Source organism: Leptonychotes weddellii, chromosome 16 (assembly GCF_054177405.1).
Source record: "Leptonychotes weddellii isolate Sample4059 chromosome 16, ASM5417740v2, whole genome shotgun sequence".
In the NCBI taxonomy this organism is placed as follows: domain Eukaryota; kingdom Metazoa; phylum Chordata; class Mammalia; order Carnivora; family Phocidae; genus Leptonychotes; species Leptonychotes weddellii.
Window position 1 is genome coordinate 27702937 of NC_138384.1, and position 12365 is coordinate 27715301.

The 12365-nt window shown below is 44.8% G+C and overlaps 2 protein-coding genes across 5 annotated transcripts in view; one reads left to right on the forward strand and one right to left on the reverse strand.

The window, feature by feature from the left end:
• The first annotated feature begins 374 nt into the window (after positions 1–374).
• Positions 375–9549, forward strand: AKTIP (AKT interacting protein). Of its 3 annotated transcripts, none has more exons than XM_006732593.3 (10): positions 375–497; positions 2968–3077; positions 4385–4590; positions 6521–6585; positions 6669–6769; positions 7265–7353; positions 7430–7528; positions 7621–7728; positions 8522–8582; positions 8736–9549. In XM_006732593.3, the coding sequence occupies exons 2-10, from the start codon at positions 3036–3038 to the stop codon at positions 8844–8846; spliced, it is 882 nt and encodes a 293-aa protein (XP_006732656.1). In that variant the 5' UTR covers positions 375–497; positions 2968–3035; the 3' UTR covers positions 8847–9549. The 3 variants fall into 3 exon arrangements, with proteins under 3 accessions (XP_006732656.1, XP_006732657.1, XP_030883206.1); XM_006732594.3 differs by having other exon boundaries at positions 8739–9549; XM_031027346.2 differs by lacking the exon at positions 375–497 and adding an exon at positions 702–947.
• A 60-nt stretch (positions 9550–9609) lies between these two features.
• RBL2 (RB transcriptional corepressor like 2) overlaps positions 9610–12365 on the reverse strand; it is a 50453-nt gene continuing 47697 nt past the window's right edge. For both annotated transcript variants that reach the window (XM_031027344.2, XM_031027345.2), the window contains exon 22: positions 9610–11079. In XM_031027344.2, the coding sequence (XP_030883204.2) occupies positions 10909–11079 (171 nt within the window). In that variant the 3' untranslated portion in view covers positions 9610–10908. The remainder of the gene's footprint in view (positions 11080–12365) is intronic.

Sequence of the window (12365 nt, forward strand, 5' to 3'; positions counted from 1 at the left end):
GGATTTGGAAAATCCGCACTCTCAGCCTCCCTAAATGGCTGCAGTGGCCACGCATAAACCTGTGGGCGGGCCTCTATGATGACTGACGGATGTCGTAACCAATTACGTTCAGGTGCTTGTTTGTTTCCTCCCCATCCCTCCCCTGGGGCCGAGATTTCCGTGACTGACAGTTCACTCTGGGCGCTGTTACATAAGGGGAGGGACAAGTGCTGCCCCACCCGAGCGGAGCAGACTTGATTGGCAGGGCAGAGTGCGGTCGTCCCAACGCCCCCCCCCCCCGGAAGAACGTCCTTGACGGACAGGTATGAGAGCCACTTGGCGCCGGGAGGCTGGGCGGAAGCGTCCGGGCCGAGGGGCGTGGGGCAGGGGGCGGGGCCCGACACCGAGAGCAGGGCGGGGCGGGGAGCAGGCAGGGGCTGGGCTGGCGCTGTGGCCAGAGATGCTGTGGGGCCGCGACGGCGCTCAGCAACTGGGAGCACTGCGTTGAAAACGCTGAGGTGAGGTGCACTGCCGGGCCGGCTGGGGGGGGGGGGGGACGGGAGGGCCGTGGAGTCTTTAAACCTGGGCCGCTAGCGTCCTCAGCCCGGCATTTGCCTGCCTTACCCGGCGCTCTCGAGTCTGTAGCGACGGCGGCCGCACTGGGACACGGGGGCGGGGCCGGGCACCTGTCCGCGTTTGCAGGCACCTGCTGCGCCGGCGGTTGCGGGCGCTGGGAGCTGTCGGGGTGCTGGGCCCGGCGGCCTGAGGGAGGGAGGCGGGCCCGACCGGCTCACCCCGTCCGCGGCCCGCCCTCCCCGCCTCCGTCCTGCGCCGTGGTTGGGGGTGGGGGCGTCCTCGAGCCCTGGAGGCCCTCGGCTCCCCACCGGAGGGGCTCGCGGGCCCCGGGTCGGCCTCGAGCTAGCTGCGAAGCAGGGACATGGCCCCTGCCTTGCCTCACCTCGAGACAGGTTTGTCCGGATTCCGTGCGTGTGTGGAGATGGATTTACGCCCCGGGCGAGGGTGCCGGTCCCGGCTGTCCGCAGCGAGTCGCCGGGCCAGGGTCGAGGCTGTTTTTCGTCCGTTCTCGGTGCCGTATTCTGTCTCCTCTTAACGTGGAATATAAGGCTGTTCGGAGTGATGTATTAAGTTAGTGGCTACTTAGGGGCCGTGGCACGTAGGAAAGCGGCACCCTTCTTCTAAGTTTTGGCTCAAGCCACGCTCAGATCATTTGTACAGGTCCACTGATTTCTGAGCTGTATGACGTAAAGGAAGACCGTCCTGTTTGGTTTGTATGGCCGAACCAGCAGAAATTCTCAAATTGTGTCCTAAGGCTTCCTTCCATCTACGTCACTCCTGTTGGAAAATGCTGAACCCAGTCTGGGTAGACTAGACATCTGAGAGTGTAGTTATTCTCTAAAAGTGTGCTAGTTACTTCAGGTGATTATGATGCTCCTGGAAACACAGGCAGCAGTAGAAACTACCTCCTGCTTAAAGAGAACAGGAACTGGGGGCAAGTTTGGATTCTTAAACGCAAAGTTACAGACTCATTAGGTGTTAGACTTGGAAGGGACCATACAGGTGAATGAATCACTCGGGTAAATTTACATGGTGGTGAGCACTGTGTCCCAAGGGGAGGGGATCCTCTGTTAAGTCATATGTGTCCTAGATGACAGCTGGGTGCTGTACATTACTCTGGATCTGAAAACCAACGTTTTCATTTGGGCCAAACGGGAACATGCCTGCACACATTTTTGATGTCCCAACCATTCTCTTCTGTGCCCTAGTCACCTTTAAAGGCAGATTTGTGGAGAGCTCTCAGCAATAAGTTGCTGTTTATTGGGTATAAGTCAACAGGTTAGTGGAAGAACCAGGAGCCTCATTCCTTTGATTTAATTACTGGGTGGCATTATGTCGTGGAAGGAAAACAGCAGTAATTGGCACGGGCGAGGTATGGGAGACTTGGTACCCACCTGCGGATATCATAGGCTTGTCATAAAACAAATTTTTGCTGTCAGGGACATTTGGTACAGGGTTCTCTAATGATTTGCTTCTTATGAATTTAGTAGAATATTGCTAAGTTTTGACCCTTTTAACCTTCAGCCTTTTGGATGGGTGCAAGTAGGAATTCAGAGAAGGAGCTCTGCTTTCCACATAACCGAGCCTGGGGAGAATCACCAGAGCGGAGAAGTTGTTCTTACAGCTTGGCTTGCTGCTTTTCCTCTGCCTCCTCCTCTGTATTTTTAGTAAATGACCCACTGACTTTGTGACCTTTGAGGCATACTTTCTTGTCCACTACTTGAAGCTTTGCTGGGAGATTTGTTTGTGAAATGTCTCTGCACTCCTCTGTTGCGTTGATATGTACTGCTTGGCCATTCCTTCAGCATCTAATTCGGTAATTTCCGCACATTAAGCAGAGAAAAAGACCATTTCTTGGGGATGATCCTGCCAGGACCCAGTTATCCCTCTCTAGCTTACCTGCTCTACCTTCTCTCTGTTATGTCTTTGGCTACTAGTTTTGCTGGGAAGAGTAATTTTAAGACACAAATCAACAACTCCTTGGCTCTTTAATTCCTGTAGCCCTGAACAGTGACAGGCCTTTGGCGTATGTGGGTACAGTGCATCCTGCACCAGCTTTCCCTGTAACCGAAGGCCTACATATTATGCTAGGAGCAACTGTTGTAGTCTGTCCATATCTTCTGCATTTCTGGCACCAAAGCTGAACTGTGTCACTGAATATTCTGAATCCTGGCCAAGGACTCATTACACAGATTCCTGTAGGCATTTAAAGGTGGGAAAGAAATTGGATTCAGAAGAGGGAGGGGGTATTGAAGGGAACTTTCTGAACACTTTTTCCCCCTAATTTTTATAGCTATATATTATATAATATGTTGAATTTCTATTTAGAGTGTCAGATTTAGTTCTTAACTATTTTGGAAATCTTAACTGTTGATGTTGGTATGTTTCTATGTTTTCCCATCTCATTTTTAGGTAAAGTGATTTCTGAGGACAGAAGAGTTTGATGACACAGACCACTGAATTTCTTTGGAGTCCACGTTATGAACCCTTTCTGGAGCATGTCTGCAGGTTCTGTCCGCAAAGTAGGTATAGTTAATAAACTTAGCGAGGAAACCCATTTGAGTCAAAGTAGAGGTCAAAAATAATTCATTCCGAGGTTGCCTATAATCTTAACAAAATTAGCTGGCTTTGCTTAGCTTTTTTTTTTTCTTAAGTTTATTTTTTTTTTTTTAGTAATCTCTATACCCACCGTGGGGCTCGAACTCACAACTCTGAGATCAAGAATCTTCCGATGGAGCCAGCCAGGCACCCCTAGGTTTTACTTTTGAAAAATAATTATTTTGCTGATTAAAGTTAGTTTCTGAGACTGAGATAGCATCTCAAATAGAAATCTTCCTGGTAATTACAATTCTAAGATTATTTTTTATGGTATATTTACACATGATGAAATTTGGGACACATAATTGTAGTAGTCTTTTTACTAATTGGCAAGATTCCACAGTCAGAGCAGCTTTGAGAAAGACCTGTCCAATGTGGCCAACTCAGACTTGAGGGCACTGGTTTAATTTTTCCAAACAAAATGTCCATTTTTAAATTGCAAAGACAGTACATTTTAGGAAAGCTTAAAAAATGCAGACAAAAAGAGAATACAACCCGTAACCCCACGTCTAAGAGACCACCGCCAGGAATCATCTTTTTTCCTCTGCGCATGATATCCATTTTTAATGCAGGTAATTTAAACAGCCTTTGGCTGTACTTGAGCCAAGAAGTGCCTATGACATGGTGGTTTCATCTCTGACTCATGTAGACCTTTGTCTTTGACTCAGGCTGACTGACAGTCTGTGCCGGGGAGAGTCCAAATGTCGATCATCTCCATCAGGGACAAGATCAGAATCAGAGCAGCGCAAGTGAGAACGTAGCTTCATTCGTTGTTTCTAAGCGAGGTGCTCATGCCAGGTGGTGGCTAGTTTGAGTCACCTCTACCGTTGGTTTTGAGCTGCTTCACACCTGACCTTCTACAGCACGTAGGAGCCAAGGGACTCTTCTCGTACAGTTGTCTAATTGCTGAGTAACCCCTTGCCCTCTTTTTGGGGTCACCAGAGGAAACCATTTCTTTCTCTGTTTCGTGTACATCCTGTAAATATTGGCGTTGTTTTTGTGGGATGTAGCTTTAAAAATTTTTCCTGTTGCTTTAGTCTTCCTTTAGCTTTGTTCTCTTTCTAATGGCCTGCCTACTCAGAGGACTTTCTACTCCTCCTGGTCGTGGTGCTAGAACATCCTTGTGAAAGAGTCATTCCAGCTTTTAGGTTAGGGATAAGCGTACGTCACATGTACTCTCGTGATTTAAGAATCATGCTAACAGATGTTCTCACCACTTCATCTTGAATAGCGATCTGATGGTGAAGAGAAGGCATTAGCAGGGGACGTGATAACCAGCCCTCCACGCGCCGCCCCGAAGAAACAGCTGCCTTGTATTCCCAAAAACGCTCTGCCCATAACTAAGCCTACATCCCCCGCCCCGGCAGCACAGTCAGCAAATGGCACACATGCTTCTTATGGACCCTTCTACCTGGAATACTCTCTTCTTGCAGAATTGTAAGTGCTTAAACTATCTGGTTAGATTTTGACTGACCTTTGAACGTGAAAAATGAAATTTATTCTGGTGCACTCCGTAAATGCCTGTGTCGTTCAGTCTTAAAGCTCAAATGCGTCCCCCTCCAATATCAGGTAAATAAGATTTAAAGGCAAACATAGGCTTGCATTTCCGTGTCTGTTTTGGAGAACAAGAGGAAGAGATGAAGACGAAGCACCTAAAGTCGGTCAGGAACGGAGTAATTTTGGTGTTCCTTTATATGAGGTGAGGAAGTCCCCGCCTGAGGGGGCGCTTGTGGAGAGCGGGACAGTGGGAGGTAGTAATCTGTGCCCTCTTGGGTCAGACCCAGCCGGAGGCTTGTGCTCCCCTGTGGTGCCCACCTTGAAAGAGGCGACAGACCGAGGAGAGGGTCCCAGTAGGCTGAAGTCAGGAAGCCAGACCTCAGGAGCCAACAGTTGAAGGAACTGGAACCGCCGACTCAGAGAAGAGACCACGTAGGAGGTACTTACTAAAGCTGCCCTCGTGTATTTGAAGGCCTGTCATTACAAAGGGGATTGGACTCCTGCCTTGTGACCCGCAGAGGCAGAAGTAGGCAGTGACAGGGAAGTCACAAAGACTCGGGCTCCGTGCAGGTGAGAACCGGACGAGTCCCAGCAGCTGAAAGTCAGACTGAAGTCACACGTGTCGGTAGCGGGAGGCGAGGAGCGTGCCCAGCGTGCTGGCCACGCCGACCGCAGGGGCTCGGGCAGTGTCGGGTTTGATCCCGTGTTCCCGGGGCCCAGGTGTTGGAGGATGAATTCTTGATTTCTGTCATTGAGTTCCTTTGCACAGCATCCTCAGGCGTTCCCTCGCTGTACTCCTGTGGGAGCGGTCAGAGGGTCTGCGGCCCCTCTGGCTTTATAATGGAGGCCTTGTGTGTGAGGCTGGGCAGCGAGTTGGACAGGCGTCTATTGTGGCCCGAATCTGCTGTCTGTATTAGCACACAGACCGGCCTCACTGGAGTAGATGCACCTGCTGCTGACATGCTGCATCTTAGTGACTTAAACACGGAGTAAAGGATTAAAAATAAGTGTGATGGTAAATAGGTAATAACAGACAACGAAGGTTCAACAAGTTGTTTCTCAGTAAAGTTCAGGCTTGGCAGGTTAGACATGTTCTAAGGCCCGAGGTCAGCGCTGTTCCAGCTCGGTCTCAGCCTCACTCCTTTCGGCACACAGTGACGAGGTCCCCAGAGAGCCGGCACCGCCTTTGTCGGCGCACTTGTCTTCCCTTGCCGCAGGGCCCACAGAGGTCAGGCGCCCGGGCTGGGGGGTCGCTTGAGAGGGAGAGCATAGGGGGAGCGCCTCACACACATGCCTGCCTGCACCAAGAAGGCTGCAGATCTGAACACGGCCCTCTGCCACGTGGACTGGTGTTCACACTTAAGAGGACACTGAAGTGATGCAGTTCCATGGAACTTTTATCCTTACTACCTAAAATTGTGCTTCAGGAGGCTTTTGAATGTGTGTGGGTGCAGTCTATTGTCTACAGTCACAAAAGCAAAAATTGTACACTCTTTTCCCTAAAATTTAATGTCCAGCATATTAAATCAGGTTGCATTATACAGCATTCCCTACTGGTTGGGTTTCCAAGGTGATGTTTTGGGAAAGTTGATTTCTGGGAGGAAAACTTGATTCTTTGTGTATCCCTGCTTGGCTTGAATTTATTCGTCTGGGGCCCTCTCTGGTTCCTGTTTCTCTATGAGCTTCGTCTGTAAAGCTGGGAAATGGGCGAGAGTCTGGGCCAGGTGAGGTGGTGAGGACTTGGCTTGTGTGTGAGCTGTCGGCTGCCCCTTGAGGGACTAGTCCTTCTCTCGAAAAGTGAGTGTAGGGTTGTTTGATCCGTATGTGTCATTTACATCCGTACAATTTCATTATTCTGCTTCTGTTTTAGTACCTTGGTTGTGAAGCAGAAGCTACCAGGTGTCTATGTGCAGCCATCTTACCGCTCTGCATTAAGTAAGAAGGAGTCACTCTTAATTTCTAGTATATTGGTTCCTCTAACACAAACTTGGGCCTTAACTGTTTATTTTTTCCCACAGTGTGGTTTGGAGTCATTTTCATACGGCATGGACTGTATCAAGATGGTGTGTTTAAGTTTACAGTTTACATCCCTGACAACTACCCAGATGGTGACTGCCCAGTAAGTAACTGAAGTCAAGTCTGGCTTCACTTGTTGGGTCTGAGGAGGGCTTAAAGGGCTTGAAAGATTTCTTGGTTCTTTTCCTGAGCTCATGATTTTACGATTTCAGTTTCCCAAAATGTTTTGTGCACACAGTCCGTCTTTGAAGGGGATTGTTGTGCTTTGTTGCATCTGCTGCCACGCCGGCCTCTGCGTTAGTTTTCCTTGTTTCTCTGCTCGGGGTGTGCGAGGGAGGCTGGCGGCCGCCCTACATCCAGCACCAACCGTGCGCATGGCCACGCCGTGCTACAGCAGGGCCCCGGGGACCTGCCCCCCCCCCCGCTGCAAAATTGAGTTTTACGGGAAGATGGTAGAAGTTGTCAAGTATCCCTCTTGAGGCAGCTGTTGGACTTAAAACACCATGACTGCCTTGTCCTGAAGCTCCCTTTACACATGTCTGTATGGGCCTAATAAGCTCCTTGCTTCCATTAAAGACACGTCTCTCTTTAAACACAGCGCTTGGTGTTTGATATTCCCGTCTTTCACCCACTAGTCGATCCCACCTCAGGTGAACTGGATGTGAAGAGAGCGTTTGCAAAATGGAGGTTAGTAAATAAGGTTTACTTTGGGGACCTAAGTCAGCAAGAGGATGCTTCAGTGATCCTACGTGTTTCTCTTTAGGCGGAACCATAATCACATTTGGCAAGTTTTAATGTACGCAAGGAGAGTGTTCTACAAGATTGATACATCAAGCCCCTTAAACCCAGAGGCTGCAGTGCTGTATGTTACTTTGCTTTGTCCTTTTAGATAAATTTGAAAATGCAGCTAAGTAGATTATGTTGGTAACTTTTTGAATTAAACTTTTAACACAGGTATGAAAAAGATGTTCAGCTTTTTAAAAGTAAAGTGGTTGACAGTGTTAAGATGTGCACTGCTCGTTTGTTTGACCAACCTAAAATAGAAGACCCCTATGCAATTAGGTAAGTGGTACATGATCTAGATAAATTGCACTTTGCCGTCCTGTACTTCCATGTTCCGGGTGGTCTTAGAATGGGGATTTAAAAGGAAAGTGTATCATCTGTTAGCCTCCAACCTTTATAATTTATTGGCCGCTCGCTTTCTGACAGCTCCCGGGTATCCCTTAAACAGAAAGCTGTATGTCGACTGGCATATTGTGCCAACAGCAAGCTACTGAGTGACTCTGATTTCCTAAGGCTCCTTGTCATGTGCACGTTCATATGTCCAGACTTTGCTTTTCAGCCGGCAGTTGTAGCTGGAGCCCCTCCCACTGCCATATCCCCCCTCCCCCGACGTTCAGATTTGGGGAAAGGAGGGAGACTGAAGAGTGAACAGTGGGCTACTTTAGCACTATGATACTTAACCTTAGACGCATCACTGAGGAATTGGTGATTTAGCTCTCTGGGAGGTTGCGTGGTACAGTGGGTAAGAGCTTGGCCTCTGCGGGATAGACGGGCTGGCCTTTGCGCTTACTGACTTGGCTGACCCAGAGCAATGACTTAATTTGACTGCCACACATTCTTCATCTGTAAACAACAGTACTTCAGGGATGGTTGTGAGGCTGAAATGAGCTGACGCGTGTAAGTGCTTTATAAGGGATAGTTATCCTGTGAGAGAATCATCTAGAGTCACATCTAAAACTTACATGTTGACAACGGAGTATTGCTCCTTGTTAAGTTTTGTTAAGGGAATAAATGGATGTTCTACAAATTTAGTAAGCCAAAGTAGTTTTTTAATATTTTTCTCTTCCTTAAGCTTTTCTCCATGGAATCCTTCTGTACATGATGAAGCCAGAGAGAAGATGCTGACTCAGAAGGTAAGTACATAACCATTTTCGAAATCATTAACTGTTTCGGAAATGTCTTCATTGGAGACTATTATGTACAAATAACTTTTTGGGAAATGAGTTTGTACAGTGCCAATGTCTCCATCAGTCCTATTTTTAATGTCTGTTTTTGATTATGCCTAGAAGAAGCCTGAAGAACAGCACAATAAAAGTGTTCATGTTGCTGGCCTGTCATGGGTAAAGCCTGGTTCAGTACAACCTTTCAGTAAAGAAGAGAAAACAGTAGCAACTTAAGCGCTGGTGAATCTGGTGCACCGTGCACTTTCCTGCCGGACTCGGGCCTAGTTAGAGCTGACCGATGGCAAAGGACTGCCGGAAGAGTAAAACTGCGAACGAGGACTGGTATCAGTGTGTCCATTTATGCTTAGGTTCTAACAGCAAGTTTTGGAAACCTCTCTTTAAGTAATGCATTACTTCCGTCAGACGTGTCTTTAGGGTGGTTATCTAGTTCAGTACTCCAAATTATTGGGGATCTCGAGGCTTAAGTATTTTTCTGAATATAATGCTAAAGGTAAGTTACATTCATTTAAACTAATAGAGTAGACAGAGTTCGGCACTCTCTAATGACTCTGACATCTGTGGTTTCAGTTGTATATATGTTTGTTAGGACGTGAAGAGAGGTAGAGAGCAGGTTCCATAGCTGATTAGCACTTGTAAGTGGAAGATCATCTGAACCTCAGTCTTCAGCCAGCTACCAGGTGTCTATGTGTTTTACTGATTGATTTACAGACTTCTATCAATCACTGAGGTACACATTAGGCGAGTGAGAGGAAACCAGAACACTAGTTCATAGTTTTTTTTTTTTAAAGCAAATTACTTATTACTGTATTTTTATGGCAGGAGGGAGAAAGTGTTAAAACGGTTTCTAATGAATTCAGATATTTAAATGATGAATGACTAATGTGTTTTGTAGAGACAAAATAAACCAATAAATGATTGTTCTTTGTCATTTATGCAGGAAACTAAATATCCCTTTCTCAATATAACTAAACAAAGATTAACTTATAAATGCTTTATTGAAAAATACACTTATTTTCATATAAAATTACAGTAGCAGTAAGTATCTTGAGAGGTTTTATAAATATTTTTGCACCACTATTCTAACTGAACAGTGTAAGTTCCATATTTCTTTCAGAGCAATATGAAGTTACCCAGTAACTTGGTTTATACTGATTCAATTTACAATTGAATTTTCTCCCTAATAAGATTATTCATTCAACTTTAAAACTGCTGGAACAATAGTGATTAATAAAGGTATATATAGATAATTCAATAGCTGTTAAATAACATTTCTAAGTTTTATAAATGGTACTATGTACTAATAAAAACCTAAATTCTCCAATCTGTTTTTTAAACTGCCAGGAACACACCCAAAGATATCTTAAATTTATCACCTTAATAGACACATGTCTTTCGGATAACTACCTCCTAAAGAAGAGGTCATAATTTTTCATATTCCCTTAATTCAGCTTGATTTACAATCTTTACTTAGCCGACTGATCCTTATTAGCAACAAAACACTGGATAATTTAAAACACATGCCCAAAGGTGGCTACTGGGGCTTGAACAGTTTAAAAAAAGTACAAAAGCATCAAAGATGATATTGCATGTTTAGCCTGGAAGTTTTGTACTTCATAAAGTTCACATTGTAGAAAGTGCCATCGCAAATATACAGCAAAATCTGGGTTACAAAATCATGCTTCTTACAGCCCTAAAGTGCCACTTCTTATTACAAGTTCACTCATACATTGCACACCAAACAATCCAGCACTTACCACACTGTACCACACGAACGGGGAGAGGGAAGAATTACACAAAGGGAACGGGAGACTTGGGATAATAATCTAGGAGCTCCAGATCTGGGCTCTCTCCCTTGTTCTGTTTCAGGAATGCAAAAACCTCCTAACTCCTACCAAGCGTTTTGGGACAAACACCTAAGTTTTTGTTTTGCTTTTCATGAGGGCCAGAAGCTGACCACAAAACAGGTAGGAATGAACAGAAACCCAGTCCCTCTGCCAGAGTACGTCAACAGAGACCTCTTACACATATATTTGAGCACGCTCTGTTCCCTGTAATACTTGCAAAAGCGTTGCTGAAGAGTTAAAACATCCGTGTTTGGATTCTAAGCAGCCTTGATGGCAAGCACTGAGTGGTAGGAAAAAGGCAGTTGGGATGAGTAGAGATATCCCAAGGATACCAGAAGATTGGGAAAAGCCCCATAATCTATCTAGCATGCATTTAATGGTGCTGCTGAACAGAGTTTGTGAAAAGACAGTTTCAGTACAACAGACTAACCTCAGTGAGCACCTCGGTCATTAGCTACATCTTGGAGACGGCGTAATAAGGCAGAATGATTTTCCGGGCAAATTCTTTTTGCAGGTGATTCACTTCCATCTTCCAAAAGAATCCCTCTCTTTTTGGTTGGAGTTTCTCCTGTCCGTATCATACTGTTAATTTCTCTCAATCTCTAGAGTGGGGGGAGAAAAAAATACAAAACTTTAAATTCTAATACGCAGAGTTCAGTGGTAAGTCAAAGAACCTCAAATGAGTTAAGAATTTAACTTAAAGAGTTTGAACATCTTTATAAAGAAAAGACCTACTAAATTATACATCCTCCGATTTCACTTCTCAGCCGGCCAACACTGATGACTATCTCGGTTGGAGGGCAGAGTATTTCTATTTTTTAACAAGCTCCAGGGGTGATTCTGATGTACACTTTTCCAAAAATAAGAGTTTGCAAATTTGTGATTTTTTTTTTTTCCTACAATAGTTATGGAGCATTACCTTGCTATGCCATAGTTAGTCAATTCCACACATCTCCGTTTGTCTTTTTTAAAAAATAGTGTGATTTTACACAGTATTATGCCCTTTTCAGTCTAGTGTTACTCATTTTTTTAGCAGTTCTCAACTGGAATTTCACAGTACAAGTAAGCCTTAATTCCCTAAGGTATCCATTGTAGGTAATTTATTAGTATGATCTAGAAGGTACTAGTTATTTTTCATCCTTGGGAGAATTGAGAAAAATTTGGCAAATTATTTTCTGTGTTCTGTGGTTAATGTGAGGAACCCTGATTGAGGAAAAACTGCCTGGATGCTAGTGAGACTGGACCTATATATAGTGCCTTTAGCATTAAGTTTCTCCAAAGCCCCAAAAGTCAGTTGCCACGTTATTTTCTGGTAGTTTGTTGGTCACAAATTTTTTTTCACATGCTGCTTTGCTTCACTATCCATGTTTCCTTATGGAAAATATACTCACCATATTCACCTGGGTTTATTAACAGAAAATCTCAAACAGGAAAGTAGGCAGAGGAGAGTAATGAATCCTCCCATAACTACCACCCCACTGCACCAATTTTGGCCAGTCTTACTTGATCTATACCCTCATTCATTTCCCATTCACCAGATTGTTTTAAAGCTAATCCTAGACTTATTTTATTCATATTTTATTCTTTATTTAAAAATTTTTCTGAGGTTTTAAATAAAATCACCAGTGTTCTTATTAGCATATGCACCTTCTCAAATCTTAACCACCTTAAGAAAGCTTTCCTTTGACTTTCTCTTCTACCCACTTGCATTCCTAATCTCTAGTTTCCTATTTACTTGAATATTCCTTAAATTGTTATTGTATAAATGTTATTTGTATATAGTGTCTACATATTATATGAAATAAGTGTATAACTATAACTTAATGTACATAGCACATTTATACCATATGTTAATATATAGTACATTAATGTGTTAAATTACATATAA

Coding starts and splice junctions, on each gene's coding strand:
- AKTIP (XM_006732593.3), top strand. CDS start 3,036: ATGAACCCTTTCTGGAGCATGTCTGCAGGTTCTGTCCGCAAA. Junction 3,078..4,384: donor CTGCAGGTTCTGTCCGCAAA/GTAGGTATAGTT, acceptor CATCTTGAATAG/CGATCTGATGGTGAAGAGAA. Junction 7,354..7,429: donor AGAGCGTTTGCAAAATGGAG/GTTAGTAAATAA, acceptor GTTTCTCTTTAG/GCGGAACCATAATCACATTT.